Genomic DNA, 20,105 nt, shown 5'->3' on the forward strand with positions numbered 1-20,105 from the left:
AGTGTAAGCAATTTTAAACACTATACATTTGACAGAACACAGTTTGTGTGAAAATTATATTTTAAAGAATCATTCCTTTTGTGATTTCTCTTAGACATATTATTTATTTTATTGAATTATATTCATTATCACCATGTACACTCTATCACTTCTATGTTTTCTATAATGATGGAGAATAAAATGAGAATAATTAGTTTTGTCTTTGGAACTCTACCCTTCACTGGTTACCAACATAAAAATTTATGTTTAAGTTGTAAACAATATCTGGTGAAACTCAATACAAAATAAAAGAAAATGAAACTGTTTCTAGAACCATTTCTCTTAATATTGGATTTTGAGACTTAAAAAAAAACAGAAAAGGATCAGTATTTTATGCCTATGTTACGCAACTACATTATATTCAGAAACTGGAATTACTTGGAGTAATATTTCTTTTGAGAATGATTAATGAGCTGCAAAGAAAAACCTGATGCCATTACACATCTCACAAATCAGGCAAATACATTGAACAGATCAGCATGTTTTGTCCAAAGGCTGGAAAGCGTCTTAGTGATTCCCAACTGTCTGTAAATATATTATACTTCAGAAAAACACGGTGCTCCAAACTCGTAGATAAAGTAATATCCCTACTCAATATATAAACTCCATCATTGTGTAGAGTGCAAGTCAAGTTAAGACCTGACTTCGATGTGTTCTCTTTGAGGTAGAGCCATTCTTTGGTAGCAATGTTGTAAGACTGCACAGTTAACACATCCTCACTTTGGCTGGATTTTTGGTTTGGTCCAAGTTCATGAATACAACCTCCTACTAGATAGATTGTTTCTTCAACAGAGACCATCTGTTGCTTACGAACATGGACATCACAGAGTTCAAAGTTGGTCCAGGAATCAGAAGTAGGACAGTACTGCAAGATGTTCATATTCCTATCTGAAACAGAGAAGAGAGAGTTACAACTAAATGGCACTCATGGAGGAGTATTCTTTCTACGAACTTTATTAGGCATTATTACATATGGTGCAAAAGTATAGCAGATAGGAAGGACATATTGATGGCTGAGAACTTTTGAGTTTTTGCCCTGATGATACACCTAGAACACTTTATTCAGGAACAGCAGGAACAATTAATGTGCTCCTGTCCTATTAAATGATAAACTGTTTACATGGGTTGATAGTGATAGGACAAGGGAGAATGGCTTTAAGCTATAAAAGGCAGGGGAGATTCAGGACAGATGATAGGAGGAAGTTTTCCACTCAGAGAGAAGTAACACACTGGAACAGGTTGCCCAGAGAGGTTCTTGATGCGCCAACCCTAGAGGCATTCAAGGCAAGGCTGGATGTGGCTCTGGGCAGCCTGGTCTAGTGGTTGGCAACTCTGCCCATTGCAGGGCGTTGAAGACAGATGATCTTCGAGGCCCTTTTCAAACCAGGCCATTCTATGATTCTATGATATGATGCAATTGGTCTGGGAATGTAGATTTTAGCAGCATAATTCCTACCTATTACTTAATAATTTTAATTGTGTTTCTGATACATGCAAGGTATTTTTTTATGAAAAGGTGAATTGCACAATGTTCGTTTTTCAATGTTGATCACAGATAAATTGAATTATCATGAACACAGTGTGCTTCCTTAATGGCTGTCAAGTGATGATTTATCATCCAAGCTTAACTTTGCATTTCACTCCACAAATCAAAACTTCAGGGAATAAAATTCATAGAGCCAGTTACATTGCAGCAAGTGGCATGGATGACCTAAGAGTACACGTTCAGTACCTCATAAAGAGATAAATACACAAGGTCAAACTCATTTAAACATCAGAAAATCCATGCAACAGCACTAAATAAGAGATATAAAGAAAACCTGAAGCCCTATCTATGCTTCAGCTCCAACTCAGTGGATGCAGGTTATTTGCAACACTGTCACTCTGTGAAACTGTTACACTATCTCCCTGTGTTATGGTGCAGATCCTTCCCCTGTGAAAGCTTCACTAAATAAACAAAGAATGCACATAAGTTTTTAGTTAGTAAATTAAGTTTCAACTTCTGGAGACCAGAGCTTAAATACAAACCCAAGTGACAAGTGGTAACAGGCTTGCAGACTCCAGTTTGGTCTTTCAATAAAATCTGCTCTATATTACAAGTCTACTCTGCATGATGATCTCCAGATGAACTCTCAAGTGCAACAGCAGATGGTGACAAACTAAAAAAGTTATGTCAGAGCACAGGTATAGATAGCCATAAATATAACTGAACTGACATAAATGAAGTGCACAGCAGCGTGGCTTTTGTAATGACTCACTGTAATGACTTTTGGTCATTGCTTATTACTCAGTGTCATTTTCCTGTACACTTAATCCACATTAAATAAAGAAAAAAATAGGAAACACATTTGCAATGCTGTATAAAAATGCTAATCAAAACTCCACATATAAAAGATCTTTGCCTATAAAAAAAAATGAACAATTACCTGACTCACTAGGGGGAAAAGAATCCCAATGTTCATAGAAACATTAAGTTTCTATATCCTACCTTAGGAGTAACCTTCTAAGGAAAAAATAAGAGACAAGGCATTTGAAATGGAAGTCTGTTGTGATGTAGCTCTCATTTTCTCAGTAAAAAGCCCTTTTATATATATATATGAAGAGGAAAAAAACAAAAGCACAACCTGCAATAACTTATATGAACTACAACATATATGAAAAACACGATATAGACTGACTTTTCAATAATTTTCCACAAAGGTCTACCTGCTGAGGCCTTTCTTTCTACCATATGACCAAAATTTAAGAGGAAGAGGACTAAATCTGATTCTGAAGTACCCACTTGTCTATTTCATCAGAACAGCAGAGCTGCAGGTCCAAATACCAGTTAATCATATGGGAAGTTACAGACAACTATCTAGTTTTCAAGAGACTAAGTTCAGCAGGCAGAATTAGAGACCCTAGGTATAAGTTCTGAAAGAAAAAAAAAAAAAAAGACACAACCTGATGCCAGAATGACAGACCTAATTTTATTTCATTTCATGGTTTTCTTTCATCAAATCAACTGAAAATATTCCTGAAAAATAAAATGATCTGGTCCTGAGAAACAAATAAGGAAGGGGGAAGGGAGGGGAAATAAAAAATAAAGAAAAGTTTTCTACCTCGTGTAGTGTATCCTCCAATAACATAGATCTTGCCCTTGCACTCGCAAGCTGAGAATTCTGCAAGAGGATTTGGCATGGATGCTACAAAATTCCACCAGTCATTTTCAGGGTTATAACACTCCACGTTGGAAAGTGATTGACCACCAATGGCATAGAGCTTTCCATTTACAGCCAACAGCTTAAAATTTGATCTGAAAGACAAAGATTGCAGCACTGAAACAGGTTAAATAAATGTACAGAAAAACATAGGAAAGAAACATCTTCCTAATAAAGTGCCAACTTATTCATCATCACTTCGTACCAGTTCATAAATTAAAGAATCTGAAGTCTTCGGTGCATGTTCAAAATTCCATAATTACACTTTAATTATTCAGGACAGCATTGGTGACATTCTGATATAAATGATGCTGATACTCAGACTGATTAATATTTTATTTTGGATTTCACTCTATGGCAGTTTGAGCTGTAATTGTTCAATTAATTCATCTATTTGGTAGGTGTCTCATTTTTATTAGGTTTTACTGAAGTACCTTCAGTACAGACAAAATATGCATGCACAGTCAAGGAGATTATTTCAGTTAAAATTACAGAAATTTCTAACAAGACTATCAAGTCTAGCAATGTGTACACATCCTAGTCTGTTACATGGTTTCTTTAATAACCTTAATAAATAGAAATTTAAAGAGGTACACACTGAATTACATTCTACATTAGAGAGACAAGAGAAATTCCTGTACCTTATTTAGCATTAATTTAGGTACTCTCCATCCAAATGAAGCAAGATGCATCTGTAACTTAATGTTCCATTCACAGCTGAACAAGATACACTGCACTCCATAGACAATGGTCTGCTCTTTTATTTCTTATTCTACTCAATTATGTTGTTATATTTTATACATCACAAAGGGTAACTTCCCAATTACTGAAGTACAAGAACCCTTACATCTTACAGTTTTAAGGCTGTTTAGAAATGAATAGTCTGTGAATATTAGAGTACAAGTGTGGAGGGTCTGAAGTTGAATCTATTCCTCCTGGCAATGGAATGTGGTCTAATAGGGTCTCCCTCTCTTCAGAAACAGTCCTACAAGTCTATGCAATCACCGAAGCAAGATTATTCCTTCTGTACTGCCCATTTCAAGCCAAATCTATGAGATTTTACCACACAGTATCCTGATTAACTAAGTGTGTGAAAGTCATTGGTGTGCAACGGATCAGCATAAAAACAAATGGGAAATTGCATTATAACTGTAAAACTGAAGTGGTGCTTTAGCATTGCATTGGCCTGCTGGGCTGTAAAGAAAATTTTATTCTGCATGAATCCGAGATTAAAAACTTACCACCAGACAGCTCTGCAGGATTTTGTTTCAACAAAAGAACCTTATCTATCTGCAGACTGTTCCACAATTTCTTTTCATTAAATGTATTCAGTAAAAAAAAATAAATTGTTTCCACTTGGAATCAATTTGTTCTAATCACACAGATAAAGCTTTGAAAACTAAAATGCTCCTTTGAAGAAATTAACTGCTTTTTATTTTACTTTTTTTTTTAACTGACATTTACAATTTGGTCACACTGTTCATCTCCTCTGTACAGCAATTGTTTTCCATACTAGAGAATAAACATGGTGATCAATAGTGGGTGTGAAATAAGGATAATTACTTGAAAAACATTATTATTTTCTAAGTATCTCTTGTAAAACTTATGCAAGAAAAAAAAAAAGTCCATAAATTAGCAGATATAAAAGAACAACAAACAAACCAACAACAACAAAAAAACAAAAACTCAAACCACAGTACAACTTCATTTTCCAAGCATACTAAAATTGACATTAGAATGCCCACAACATTGTGTTTATGATGGAGACGGTACAGGATTGTAGATAAAATGAGTTCATATGCACAAAGACATTTGTGCATATTTATTATATAATATTATCTGTGCAGATTTATTAACACAAAATCTTCTAGTAACCTTTAATATAGAAGCTGCTCCAAAAATAATGCCTCCTGCTTATTTCTTTGGAATTATAACAGATGAAAAGAACACAATAACACGATACAGCAAATTCTCAGCTACCGAATACTGTTTTTCAATACACTCACCACCATTAACTATGCACTTGACATATGAACAGGACCATGCATGCTGCATGTATAAAAATCTGCGCCAAAAGAGGTGACACTGCTGCTAACAACACTGCTGAAATGTACCACTCACTGCCTCACTGGGATAATATCCATTGTTTGGTCTCCATATGTTCAGTAAGCATTAATGAATGTCAAGTGGTGTCTTTTTCTTCCATGTGGAAGAATTCAGTTTCACACCATCGTGTCATAGGCACTTCCATGTCAGATGCCACTCTGTCAGACTGCTCCCCTACTGCCAACTGCCACGTGGCAACAAAATGTAATGGCATATCAGCAGGAATGTTCAACCTCTACTGCCATACCACCAACATTTGCCTCTGATGTTGCGGGCCAACATAACAAAATATGAGACATTGCTTTCAGAGTAGCACTTGCACACGCTATAAGTTCTGGTATAGAAGGCACAAAAAAAAAAACAAGAATGGAGTGTCCAACCACAAAAGATTTCACATTTCCTGATTGACACTTGCTTCTCTAGTAAGCCAATAATTTTAACTTCTGGTTGAGTCATTTAACCACTTCCAACATTCATTAAAATGGATGACAAATCAGTATCTCAGATTTATGGGATATGTCACTCAAAACTGCAACAAGTATCCATTAGCACACTTTATGTGAATGTTCAGACAACGGCTCAATAGATTATGAAAAACTTCTCCCATTCACCTTTCCACATCAGTAACAGCAGGTGTATTTATGGAGAGTGGATATTAGGAAATATTTAGTGTATTTTTTACAATCTTAATGTGTCAAAGCTGCTGGAAACAACAAAAACAAACATGGAGCAACCGGCCAGCTCTCCACAACTAACAACTGTTCCATTGACTACAGTTTGGAAACAACAGATCTTTAAGCATTTGTCAAATTCAGCTGTGGGCGGTAGCTCCACTCAGTTATGTGAGTTACCTAAACTTGGGGATCTGAAGTACTTTAGAAGCACTAGGCCTAGCGCTGGCCAGTGCCTATCCCTTCTTGTCGGAATATGGCTTTGTTTTCTGGTCCATCTGGCACCAAAGAGTTGAAATGTTAGGTTAAAAAAAAGTTAAACTTCAGAACAGAAACTATGAAGATGTTGAAGTCAACAAAAAGTTTTAAGATGGTATTAGCTGAGTGGAAAAAACTTCCCCTACTCATTATTCACAGAGCCATATACTCATTAGCTGCCTTCCCAGACTAGAAGAAGGCTGGTCTCAGCCTGCCACTGAAATGTAAGACTTCTGACTACTTCCAAAATATCTATTTGCATGCTCCTTTTCTGGCATAAATTGCCAACATGAAATCCCATGCGAAGTAACACCTTGCCATCAGTTGTTGTGGGCTTGAAGACTCTGTTAGTAAGGTAGTGCAGATGAGAACACTAGTAAAAGGAGAAAATAATCATTTATTTATTTCATATATAATGACTATGTATCCTAGGAAAAATGATAAAGTGTGGAAGTATGAGGCTCATCTAGAACTTGAACAGTGAGGGAATGGTGGAAAAAAAAAAAGGGGCTTAAGAATGGATTTTTAAAACCCCTCTCAATTTCCATGCTGCAATTATTTCACATCTCTACCTTGCTATGGATGTAACACAAACCAATACCAAACTTCAAAATTTGATCAAAATTGGACTTCTACAGTAGAAACTGATTGGTTTGATCTGTCATTCTTTTCTACTGATGCCAGTGTGCTCTCAGCCATTTTGAGAGGCAACACTGCATAAGCCAGGCCTGTCAAAACAGCTCAGTCCTCAAAGGTGCCTCTAGACTACCAACAGGCTGCAAGAAATATACACACTAAGAGAGGTATTCACAGTGCTCAAAAGCTAAACAATTTATAGAGGTATTCTGTAGTGCCTTTCCAGAAGAATTTTTAGGCTGAGCGCTAACTAGGTCCAAATATTCTCATGAACTGACAAATTTCTAACAACCTTCCTGCTATTTTTCCAGTAAAGATTTCACCAAAACACAGGCCTACAAAATATTTGGATTTTTATAAGAGTACAAACCAATAAAAAAACTTTTCAGCAATCTCTAGCTCTGATAGACTGAACATCTTCACTGTGATTAGTAAAACTTCTTATTACAGAGTACTGGAGTTAAAACTTATAAAAAAATAGTAAAAAGACCTTTTGTTGTTCTTGAGTTTTTTGTTTTTTTTGTTTTTATTTTAAAAAGAATTTCAACTATCAGTACTGACAGCTGTTTGGAGAGACTGGCTTTATAGACTTTCTAGAACACTATGATTTAAAAGAAAAATGGGAACCCACCACAACTTTACACAGAAGTGAATGACCGCATCTGGCAGAGGTCAATAGCACAGTCCTCTGCTGGTGCCTAGCTCCCAATTTTGCAGAGATGTGGCCTTAATCATCTGCATTTGCTTCTTCTCCTCACCCTTCCTACAGCAGCTCCCTGTGCCACACTCTGGGGCCACCAAGAAACAGAGAGGCTGTAGGGCTGCGCCACAGGTGGGGGGCTACTGCTAGCAAAGCCAAAGCCTTTAGGCTGCCATGCTACTACCAAGCACTTCAGTCCCTCCCATCACATGGTCCAAGAGACAGCTCTGAATCATTTCTTGTAACGTTGTGTCCATTCAACTCCAAGTGACTCAGCAGGCTCTGTTTTGAAAACAGACAGGGACAGGCATGCACATCAGGAAGTAGAGGTTACCTCTTCTGGTTCATTGAAGCCAGCTGACTCCACTCATTTAGACAAGGGTTGTAACAATGGGCAGCTGAGATCTCCTGACTGGTGGTGATCCGGTACCCCCCAGTGATGAAGAGGTAGTTGTCCAGCATGGCTGACCCGTAGCCTCGCACCTTCACCAGATCTGGAGGGAGGTTGTTGGCCAGGGGTAGCCACTGCTCTGCTTCTTCATTGTACCTCAGCATGGACCACGGGGCCTCTGCTTGTGGGTGACAGCCCAGGGATGAGGTGCCCACAAAGTCCCCAATAGCCACCAGAGTGGCAGTGCCTCTCATCCGCCTCTCCTTCAGGTGCTGCTGGAGAGCATGGGGCAGGTGGAGGTGCCAGTGGGTATCAGGCCTGCGCAACACCTGGTGGTAATGGGAGGCCATGAAGTCCAAGCAGGCATCGTGCAGGTCCTGCAGGCCGTAGACCTGGGCCAGGTGGTGCAGCTCCAGGCAGTTGCCCAGCCGCACCTGGGACAGCAGAAGGCGCAGTAAGGGAGTGACCTGCAGGTAGGAGGCGGCCTCCACCAGCTCCTCCAGCAGCGGGGGCTCCTCCTCACCCTCCTGCTCCAGCCAAGCTATGCAGGAGGTGTTGATGAAGTCCAGCACCAGCTCTAATCCCAGCGCACTCAGCCCGCCGCGTAACAGCTGTTCCTCCTGACCCTGCCCTGCCTCTCGCATGCCCGATCGGTACAGGGCTCGGAAATAGTCGCTCTGCTCGATCAGCTTCCTCTTGCACACCGGGTAGCACTTGTCCCCCAGACGGATCTGAACCACTTCCTCCCCGCCGCCGGCCCCAGACCCTTCCCCCTCCTCTTCTTCCATTCGCTGCCGCTCCGCAAAGGACATCGCAACCCTCGCGACCCAGACAGCTCCGCCCCTGCCCCGGGGATCGCTGCCGGGTAGGAGGAGCCGAGCTGGGAGGAAAAAAAAAAAAAAGTTAAAAAAAAAAGCCCTAAAAAGGGAAGGCTGCGGAGCTCGGCTGTCTTGTTCCGCCCTAGCGGCGGTTTGAGGGTGCGTGGCGGGGGTGGGGAGCGGCTGCCCAGTTCTTCTTCCTCCTCGCGCTGCCCGAATTGGGCTGGTGGTGCGGCCCCAGCCCGCTGCCGTAAATGTCCCTGTGAAGTCCCGCAGCGGGGAATGTTCTGGAACGTGGGAAGAAATGTGTGTGACCCTGAACAGCTAGAGGGAGGCGGCAGCGCGGTTCCCTGCCGTTCCGTGTAACGAACACAACGAAACGGAGTGTCTTTCACGTCTAGCACCGGGGATCAATAACTCCTACTATGATTCCTTCTTCCTCTTGTGCATGTACCAGCTCCCCATTTGCTATATACAGATACTAATACCCTTTCTGCTACTCTCTCTTGTATTTTAACTAAGTTCCGGGAATAGGAAATAAATGTTATTCATCAGAGTAATCTACGTAATGGGACCCTGATTTTATTTGGCACAAGTAAGTAACCGTGGAGTTAATAGGTGAGCATCTAGCTTCATGTTCAATGTGGCTGCCCTGGTGATGGATTTGCTGCATAATGGAAGCACGATGGAAGTGTTTTGTTTTTCTTTTTTAAACTGAAACAGATGATGCTGTTATACGTACTCTTACAAATGACAATTGTTATAAAATATGCAACATAAAGACTTTAACACCCTCTCCTTTTTAATTTTCACTCAGACTACAGAATATTTTTTCCCCTTCAATGTTAACGTGATTCAGCTCCACTTAACTGCAGATTGTGTAGTTTTCAGATAAATCCCTACTTCTCCTGCTAATTTCCCCCAGTTAATAGAACTCATCTTAATGTCCAGGTTTTGATTGGTTGATTGATTTTGGAGAGTGTTGTGTTTGTTTTATTTGTTTTAGAAAAACAGTTGTTTTCTTTTTAGAGTCTCCTTTGGGAAATAAGCCTCTCACGTGAATATATACATATGGAAATTTATATATATATATATATTATATATCTGCAGCTTTTTTATTGTAGTCCATACAGATGATATCAATGCCAGTCTCAGAGTTAACTTGTTATTTTCTGACAACTTTTACAAAAGCATGTGTTGAGGGAGTGTAGTTTTCTCTCCATTTTTGTTTTCCAGCTCACTTCCAAAGTAGATGATGCAAGTGCTTTAAAGGGCCCATTTTGTGTTATGAAATCCTTTTAGTTCTAAAGCAGTTTCAGCAGCTTCAATGATATCATGCACAACAAGCTAAGGTCCTAGCTGTGCTAACTCCCAGAGCCAGACCTTTCACATTGTTGTATTGTTTACAGAGAGCTCATGCTTGTTATGGACATTAAGATTCCCACTGGAATACGGTGTGACTGCCAACATGTTGGTATGTTTGCCATCTTTAGACATCTGGTTTGGAATCTCGTATGTTTGATGTACTGGCAAGTTAGCTACTAATTGGTGAATGATTTTTTCCATGTAGTGAGTTATGATAAGTTCTGTTCCCTCCAAGTATTAACACCAGCACTATAGATAGAATATTTCTGTTGCTCCCTCATTGTCTTCCTGTGACCTGTGTACTCTACCAGAGTACTGTACTCTGCCAGAGATTTCAAGCTCACCTTCCTCACATTTCACAAGGTTTTTATTAGACTGCATCAGTTCTGTAATGTACTAATAGATAGGAACATTTTCTTCCCACCAACAAACTTTCGAGTGTTGATTTCTGTAGCACTCGTCACAGGAGCTGCCATATGCACTCCTTACTGAGTAGCCACTTTTGCAGAAAGCCTAAATCTGTTTCCTCAACCTGTGTTTTTTCATAGACTGATTTTCAGCTACTTATGTTTTATCCACTCAGGTCTGGACGATTGTGTTAAGTCAGAGCATGCTGACAGGGTAGATCTACTGCTCTCTTACTACATTAATCTGCATGCTGTGCTTACATGGCACTAACGCTGCAGTTGCATCAGGGTAAGGACTACCTTTTTGTTTCTTATTTGTACACACAATTTAATCTGTCTCCCAGCCCACAGCTGTACTGTGGTATTGGATAATTATAAAAACTTGCATGATCTTTGAAACAAATATGAAAGACGATCTGTAACTCTTTAAAAACATGTTGAAGCATGGAACAATGTGAAAACAAATTTGTATCATGGTAAATTTTAAACAAGTGTGTGTAAAAAGAACATGTCCTAAAGAACAAGGCTTTTACACAGAGAGGAAGACAAGGTTAATTATGTTTAGCTTTTTAATACCAAGCTTTTGGATTTGGACTTCTGGAGTGAAATTTTCTAGCTTGTTTTAGATACTTCAGGTATCTGTCTACAGTGTGTAAGAGACAAATTTATTTCTATAAAAAAATAATGCTCATGCGCCAGTAAATGAAAAAGGAAGGTACCAGAAATGCTCTGTAAGGGCTCTCACTCTGGAGATGAGACGGCCATTACTGCTTGGCATTCACAAGCCAGGAACTTTTTCTTGTGTACAGTACCTAATCTGTTCTCCTTTACTTAATGCCTAAATTGTTTCCAGGGCTGAAAAAAGATCACTCCTTTCTATTAGAAATATGCAGAAATGGAAGAAGCTCCTTTACACAGCAGCCATTGTAACAGGTCATTCAACCATGATACGGAATAACTAAGCTTCTGATCCTGACTGTGCCTGGGCATACATTCTTACAGTCTCTGACTTTCCTAGCGTAGCAAAAGTAAGGAAAGAGAGTTAGGAGGAATTGCTGCTACAAATCAAAACAAAGCAAAGACAGAGATAACAACAGAGAAGCAATACTTGTGCATGGCTCCCTGTTTTAAACATTCACAGAGGGCGTGGGGGCGCAGGACAGCTATAAGGCCAGTACACATCTGCTCTGTCTGCTTAGACTGTAGCCTGCTTAAACTTTTGAGTCTCTTCAGGTATTTAACACTGCTTCAATGTACTTAGTAAGATTATGGCTACTTGTTTTTCCTCAGCAAATTACTTGATTTTGTGTGGCAAGCTGGATAAGTCTCCAGTCCGTTTCTCTGTGATGTCTCAACGAAGTACCAGCAACTGAAGTAAGTTAGAGAATCAGAATGACAAATGCTTTTCTTCACAGAAAACTTTGTTTACATATGCATGAAATACAGCCTAAGGTGATTGAGAGAGTGAGAGTCCCTCTCTGTTTTGCATTTGTGAAGCAACATATGGTGTACTGCATCAAGGTCTGGGGCCCCCAGCACAAGGGAAGATGTGGAGCTCTTGGGGATGCTTCAGTGGAGGGCAATGAAGGTGATCAAAGAGCTGAAGCACTTCTCCTATGAAGACAGGCTGAGGGAACTAGGCTTGTTCAAGAAGAATGTGGGGAGATCTTACTATGGCCTTCCAGTATTTAAAGGGAGATTATAAATAAGAACATCAAGTTTTTACAGGAGTAGATAGTGATTGGACAAGGGTGAATCATTTTAAACTAAAGAAGGGAAGATTAAGATTAGATGTCAGGGGGCAGTTTTCTATGGAGGGGTGATGAGGTGCTGAAACAGGCTGCCCAGAGGCACTGTGGATGCCTCATCTATGGAGATGTTTGAGGCCAATCTGGAGGCAGGCCTGGGCAATCTGAATTAGTACTTGATCTAGCGGTTGGCAACCCTGCCTGTGGCAGGGGGCAGTTGGAATTTGATGATCATTGAGGTCCCTTCTAATCCATGTCATTCTATGATTTTTTTGTGGGTCTAGCCCAAAATTGCACAAAAAGTCTGCAGCAGTGGAAAACACCAGTAAAGTGTCTAGAGGAAAACTGTACTGTTTTGTATATGTTTTAAGCAAACCTTGATTTAACAGAGACACTGGGTGATACATAGGAATTAGTAAGAAACATCAACCTGATTGCTTTAAGGACCAAGCCATGAAGAGGGCAAAAAAACCCAACAAAGTAAAATATGAATTCCTTTCACCCATGTCAGTCTGAAGTGTGAGTTGGAATCAGGGGTTGTTTAAAGCATAAATGCTACCTAATGTAAAGTGCTACATTTTTCCCTCTAAGATGCCAGGGAATTGTCCTGTATTGCCAGGGAATTGTATATTAAGAAATAGTAGAATTACTCAGGAGAGGAATTAGTCTTTGGAAATGGCTCACAATCTGTTGCCATTTTTTAGTATTTTCCTTGTCATAGGATTGAAAATAAGCATCTGTGGAACATAGGAAATATCCTGCATTATTTCAGCATTAAAATTATCACTGTTTTAAAGTATCTTGGCATTTCTAAGAGAATCTGACTGGAGCATAATTTTGTTTCAACTGGGATCTTTGTTATTTGTGAAGGATGAACTGCTAAACAAAGGTGTTTATTTTTTTCAGATTTGTAGCAAAAAAAAAAACACTTATACAATTCCATTAACAATATTATTAAGGAAAAAAAAACACCTCACACTCATTTTAATAGCACATGTTGATTTTATTCCCTATTCTTTTCTGTTTAATTTTTTTCTGCTCTGAATGTACTATTTAATATTTATTTATTTATTGCTTGCGACACAAATATTTTGTAATTGTATTGAAAAAAAGCTTGTAGGAGTTTATAAATAGTTAAAATGCTAGTTAGTTTCTTTGAACAAATACATTGGGCATGTCCAGGCCAGAATTTTCTTGCATAGCACTGTCTAGTGAAGCAACATCTGGTGTATTGCATCGAGGTCTGGGGAGTAAACTGGGAGCTTTTAAAACATCACACACAATTAAATCCTCATTGTAGACAGATGGAACCAAATTTGAGTGCAAAACAACTGGGTTAGATAAATAGTATTCTGCATGGAAGCAGAATCTGAGCATCCCGCAGTATAAAATATTTTACAGTATTGAAACTCCATCCCTTTTAATTAGTTTTATGTTCTGACATAAATAAATATTCAACAGACATTAGAAAGTTTGCTAAACATTGTGCCGTTTTATTCTAAACCTTGGCTCAAGTTTATATGTATGCTAGTAGATTTATATTTGTATAATCTCTAAGCTTTGTGTTACTTTTCGTTTGAACACCAAAAACTGCAGTTTTCATATTGAAGCTTTACCAGAATTAGTTTGAGGCTAAGCTCTGAAAGAATATTAGGATCTGGCAGCCCCTTGGAAACAATGTTTAAAATATGTTTTTTTTTCTGGTTTTTTTTTTTTTTTTCCCCACAGTGTATTGAGGATAGAAATGGTAAAGTTTTACCTCTTTTTACCATGTAGAGAAATGTGTTTGAATTGGGGTCTTGAATCCAACTATCCCAAGATTTGGAGAAATTTAGATTTATTAAAAGTCAATACATTGTTCTGAACCAAAATCTGATTGCTAATAGTTGTTTTTGACAAAAGTTATCTCAAGAAATTTAGTGCTTTTTTTTTTTTTTTTTTTTACTTAAAACACTTCACAGGTATGTTTTGATTTCAAGACAAATTGAATGTAAAAACGGTGTTATCCAATAATGTCAGAGTGATTTTATATTTGTGTCAAAGTATTTATATTTCATTATTTCATGATACATCAACAACTCCTACGACTTTTATACTTCAAGAGTTGCAGTGATATATTCTGGCAATATCAAAATACTTGGCCTTAGATAATACTGTGGTCTTATCACTGCTGTAGTAAAATAAAAAACGTGTACATACTTAAGTTAAATGAGAGGAAGATTTCAGTCTTGCTTCTCAGCTGGCAATTACTAACTTTCAGCAGCTGTATCAGCTTATAACACAGATGAATGAGGCAGGCATGTCCAATCAGCGGGCTGTGTGCAGCACTGCACAACTTGTAGTGTGGCCCACCATGTTCTCAGCCATAATGGCTGCAGCTCTGCAACACTGAGTGGACCTGGCCAGCTCCTGAGCACCAACCACACATCAGTGTGCTGTTAACCCCATCTGGGCTGAAACGTGGGCACAGACCTCAGTGCAGCGCCAGTTCAAATGATGGTAGATAAGTTTATGGATTTTGAGACACTGGCTGAACACAGTTCTGTGCTGCAAAAGTACATGCAACTGTGCTTTCCATTTTGATACAAGAATTTGAGAAAAAGTTCCAGGACTGCAAAAAAGTCATCTGTTTGCAGCTCCATTTTCAGTCAACATAAATACGCTATCTGCAGATCTTCAAATTGAATGTATAAAATTATAGTAAAAAATTTGATCATGTCTACCAGACTTTTGTAAGATGTCTCTTACCAGACAGAAATATCCCTCATTTCATAGTCACGCCTTATTCATGATAACGCTTTTTAGCAGTACATACATTTGTGAACAACTGTTTTCAGGAATGAAGCACAGAAAGAGTAAAATTTCATCATAAATCCCTACTGAACAGCTTGAGAACTTAAAAAGAATTGTAGCCATTGAATCAGACTGGTATGTTAGTTTCACAAAAACAAGGTCAAATATCCTTCTTTTTTTTCAGTTTTGTTGCTCTCTTCCGCATATGCTTTAATAAACTAAATTAAAAGTTAAAATAAGTTTTGTTGCTTTATGTATGCCAACTATATTATATACTTTATGAGAGCTGCTCAGAAAGTAACATCCTAACTTATGTGGGAATCAGAGATTGATTTTGGTGGGATGGCAGTAGAGGATGAACCTTTCCAACAATATTTCATTGCATTTTGTTGCTGTGTGACAGATGGCAGCAGAGAGGCAATGATAAAATGGCATCTGACATGAGTATGAAGCAAAGGTGTAGAATTGAATTCCTCTGTGCAGAAAAAATTGCACCCACTGATTTTCATCAATACCTGCTGAGTATATGTAAATATATATAAACACCTAATAGTGGATGTTAGCACAGTGAGGAGGTGGGTGGTGCATTTCAGCAGTGGAGTGAGCAACAGTAGGTCACCCCTGCTGGTAGATTTTTACAGAGTATGTTGGCTCTTGTTCATCACTGGCTAAAAAACATAGATAATGGTGGTATTTTTCAATTATGTTGAAAAATAGTGTTTTGTAGATTAGAGTTTTCTTTATCAAACAGCATTATTGTGCTCTTTGTATCTGTTATCATTTGCATGGAAATAAATAGGAGACGTTACCTTTGGAGCAACATACATATATGTGGCCCAAGACAATTCCTCTTTACTCAGTGCAGCCCAGGCAAGACAAAAATTGGATACCCATAGTTTAGGCTAATGTGCATGACTTCAACTGCAGTAGAGAATATTCTCCTTTAATATTCTCCTAATATATACTCCTTTATATATTTAGCAGTGTTCAGTTCTTAAGCCCAAAACAGGCTGGGTCTTTGTTTGCAAGAATAATTTATGTACTTGTGTATCAACATGGCAGCATCAAGGAGTAATTCTTGGCTGCACGGGCATTAAGAGTATCTGTTTCCTCTCCTCCTTGGTACAGAATAGGCCCAGACATGAGGCACACCTGTTCTGTCTTGTCTAGCCTGCGTCTACAAAGTGGATGCATCCATCTCTCATTCACGTCTGGTTTAACCACCACTGACAGAGAAGAAAACAGGAAACTTTCCAAGAAAGGCCCTAGTATTGGCTGGGAAAGAGAGACAGATATTTGAAACTATAGGTGGAAAAGGTGTCTGCTTTTATTTAAATCTGGCAAAAAAAGAGTTAATGCCTGATGAATCCTTTGTACTAGTAAGCTTTTGGATTGTGCCACTATTCGTGCCAGCCCAGGTGGAACTTTTCAGGTACTGTTTCTGTTTACAACAAAAAATATCATTCTTTTCCTTTGTTCCAGGTACACTTATATCTCTTTTAATGAAAGATCTGCAAATACATCTGTGTTCTTACAGAAAACAGGTAATGTCAGTTTGTTTTCCAGGATGAAATTTGAGAAGAACGGCGAAAAGAATTACAAATAGCATGAAGTGCTAGCTTGATACCAGTCAGAGACTCCCTACTAACAGCAAAAGTCTCTTGATTCCTCATTGCAGAGCACATGGAACAGTTGGATACTGGTTTGCAGGTAAGATTCAGATACCTCCTTTTTGCAAGAAGTTTTAATTAAATTTCAGTATTAAATATGCATTTTCCATCCTAAAGTGGAAGTGCAATTATGGGCAAGCTGGCAGAAGACTCTAAACTTTAACAGACAAATCTTTTCAGTGTTCAAAGGAAATTGTCTGCATCATTTATTCATTTATTTCAATATCTGTATAATTCTTTAAACTAAGTGTTTTTGTGCATCTGTTCCTGCTCTCATAATGTATTCGGAAATAGAGAAGGGAGAAAGAATTACGAGTAATGCAAAAGAATAAAGGCTGCTTGAAGCAGATAGCAGAACAGAATTAAATAGTGATGTTCAGGCAGAGATAAAAACAAAAGTAGTGCACAACAGACTACTAAATAAATAAATAAATAAATAAAAAGTAAAATAACAGAAATACCAAAAGCTTATTTTCAGCACAGATGCTTAAATAATTACTTATGTAGGCTCCTTTTAATAATTTAAACAATGCTCTCACAACAGACATACAATCTGTATGAAAGCATAGTAATATGAAGGCTATTCAGAAAGTGATGTCTCCTATTTTATTATTGGTCCATAACATTGGAGGTGGATGTTGGTGGTATGGCAGTAGAGGCTAAACCTTCCCGCCAATATTCATTTACATGTTGTTGCCTTGCAACAGAAGGCAGCAGAGAGGCAGTCTCACAAAATGATCTCTGATATGGAAATGTGTATGAAGCAAAACTGTCACTGAATTTCTCCATGTGAAAAAATGGCGCCCATTGGCATTCATCAGCATTTGCTGAATGTTTATGGAGACCGAACAGTGGATGTGAGCACAGTGAGATGTTGAGTGGTGTGTGGCACTATAACAGTGCCAGTGGGTCACCTCTGCTGGTGCAGATTATTACCAGCAAAGCATGCTGGCTCTTGTTCATCACTGGTGAAAATGCATAGTTAATATGCATAGTGCTTACTATGTTGAAAGATAGTATTCTGTAGCTGAAAATTTGCTGAAGCGGTGTTATTATTCACTTAGTATTTGTTGTAGTTTCCATAGAAATAAATAGGAGGCATAACTTTCGGGGTGACCTACATATATATTATGATCATAGTATTTTAGCTGAAGAAATGGTTTGATCTTGCAATTGGAGCAACAGGAGTTAGCCAATGCTGAGCTCCATTGCCTGAAGAGTTAAAATGATTCTGAAGCTCTCTATCCATATCATAAGTCTATAGTTTACATGGAACTGAGGGAATTCACTGATCCTAATCTTGAGGAAAAGAATTCCAGTATAAAACACTGTTGTCTGTTCCACACATTATCTTTATGGCAGACAACTGTATTTATACCTAAGTCTCTCAGCATCTCTAAATGGCCCACTGAGTGTATATGAAGACATGTATTGTATTATTTTAAATCCTTTCTGCATGCTCTGTTGCATACAGCAGTGGGAATCAGAGATCAGACTGCATCCTTTTAAGAAACAATACACACAGGACTTTCTGGTTTCAGACCAGGTGCTTGAAAAGTTGCCTTCCTATATGCTGTCTGTACTTTCTTTCTTGCACTTTCACAGGCTTCTTCCAAGCTTTAACATAAGCAGAAAAATTACAGAATCACACTGAATTGCAGATCTGCAGGAGCTGGAAGGGACCTCTAGACATCACCTATTCCAAATTCCCTGCTAAAGCAGGTTCCCAACAGCAGGTTACACAGGAAAGCATCCAGGTGGGCTTTGAAGATCTTCAGAAAAGGAGACTCCACAGCCTCTCTGGGCAGCTTATGCAGTGCTCTGTCATTCTTAAAGTAAGGAAGCTTTTCCTCATGTTCGTACGGAACTTACTGTGTTCCAGTTTGTCCCTGTTGCTCCTGACCTGTTGCTGAGCACCTCTGAGAAGATCTTGGGCCCATCCTTTTGATACCTGCCTCCTAGATATCAGTGAGCAGTGATAAGATTCCTGACTCGGTTACCTGCTATTATGAAACCTACTTAAGTCATCCATCACAAGATAGCTTAACTATTTTTTATATAGTCCCTTATCAATTAAGATTGAACCACCTGATAACTATAAAGTCAATAGATAAATACTCTCAGAAGTCAGTACTTCTTAGAATATACTCCAGTAAGCTGGAGTTTTAGCCTGCATTTTTAGTTACTATAGACATGTTATATGTTACATGTTATTTTGACCATGCAAACCATTCAGTATTTTTAAATGTGTGGAAGACATGTGTGGTAGGACTGCAATTACTTCCCTAGTCTGGAGACAAATGTAGAGGACAATCTGGGAAACTACAGGCCAGTGTGCTTCACCTCTGTCCCTGAAAAGGTAATGGAACTTGTTCTGTATACCATCTCCAAAGTTTTTGGAGTTTTTTCCAGTTTTTACTCCTGGAAAATAAGGTTTTCAGGAGTATGGATTCAACAAGTGGAAATTGTGCTTGACCAGCCTGATAGACCTCTACGATGTCATTACTTGCTGGATAGATGAGGGGGAGAGCAGTGGATGTTGTGTGCTTTGACTTCAGTAAGGCCTTTGACACTGTCTCTCACAGCATCCTTGTAATGAAGCTTAGAAAGTACAGGATAGATGGGTGGATGGTGAGGAGGGTTGAGAACTAGCTGACTGGCAGAGCTCATAGAGTTGTGATCAGTGGCATAGTATATCTGGAGGCCTATAACAAGCAGTGTTCCCTAGGAGTCAATGCTGGGTCCAATTGTGTTAATCAGCAATCTAGATGATTGGATAGAGTCCACCCTCAGCAAGTTTGCTGATTATACAAAGCTGGGAGGAGTGTCTGACATTCCAGAAGGCTGTGCTGTCATTCAGCAGGACCTGGACAGATTGAAGAGTTGGATGGAGAGGAAACTGATAAGGTTCAACAAAAGCAAGTATAAAGTCCTGCACCTGGGGAGAAGTAACCACATGCATCAGTACAGGTTAATGGATGACCTACTGGCAAGGAGCTCTGCAGAGAAGGATCTGGTGGGTAACAGGCTGGCCACAAGCCAAGCTTTCCCTTGTAGCCAAGAAGGCCAATTGCATCCTGGGCTGCATTAAAAAGAGTAAGGCAAGCAGGTCAAAAGAGGTGATCCTCCCTCTCTACTCAGCCACAGTGAGGCTACATCTGCAATACTGTGTCAGGTTCTGGGCTCCCCAGTTCCAAAAATACAGGGATCTCCTAGAAAGAGCCTAGTGGAGTCTGACAAAGATGATATGGGGCTTGGAGCATCTCCCATTTGAGGAAAGACTGAGAAACCTAGGTCTGTTCA

General features: G+C 39.0%; 1 protein-coding gene across 1 annotated transcript; it reads right to left on the bottom strand.

Moving 5' to 3' along the window:
• Nucleotides 1-304: 304 nt before the first annotated feature.
• On the bottom strand, nucleotides 305-8,833 carry KLHL42 (kelch like family member 42). Its single transcript, XM_065742299.1, has 3 exons — nucleotides 7,945-8,833; nucleotides 3,141-3,334; nucleotides 305-927 (listed from the first exon to the last, which is right to left on the bottom strand). The coding sequence occupies exons 1-3, from the start codon at nucleotides 8,811-8,813 to the stop codon at nucleotides 485-487; spliced, it is 1,506 nt and encodes a 501-aa protein (XP_065598371.1). The 5' UTR covers nucleotides 8,814-8,833; the 3' UTR covers nucleotides 305-484.
• Nucleotides 8,834-20,105: the final 11,272 nt, after the last annotated feature.

Source organism: Cyrtonyx montezumae, unplaced genomic scaffold (assembly GCF_038088225.1).
Source record: "Cyrtonyx montezumae isolate F1298 unplaced genomic scaffold, pur_monq_1.0 scaffold_3, whole genome shotgun sequence".
Lineage (NCBI taxonomy): Eukaryota > Metazoa > Chordata > Aves > Galliformes > Odontophoridae > Cyrtonyx > Cyrtonyx montezumae.

Excerpts from the sequence above, each read along its gene's own strand:
- KLHL42 (XM_065742299.1), bottom strand. The coding sequence starts at position 8,813 with ATGTCCTTTGCGGAGCGGCAGCGAATGGAAGAAGAGGAGGGGGAAGGG. Across the intron at positions 3,335-7,944 it reads GCTTCAATGAACCAGAAGAG|ATCAAATTTTAAGCTGTTGG; the intron begins GTAACCTCTACT and ends TTTGTCTTTCAG. Across the intron at positions 928-3,140 it reads TGGAGGATACACTACACGAG|ATAGGAATATGAACATCTTG; the intron begins GTAGAAAACTTT and ends TCTCTGTTTCAG.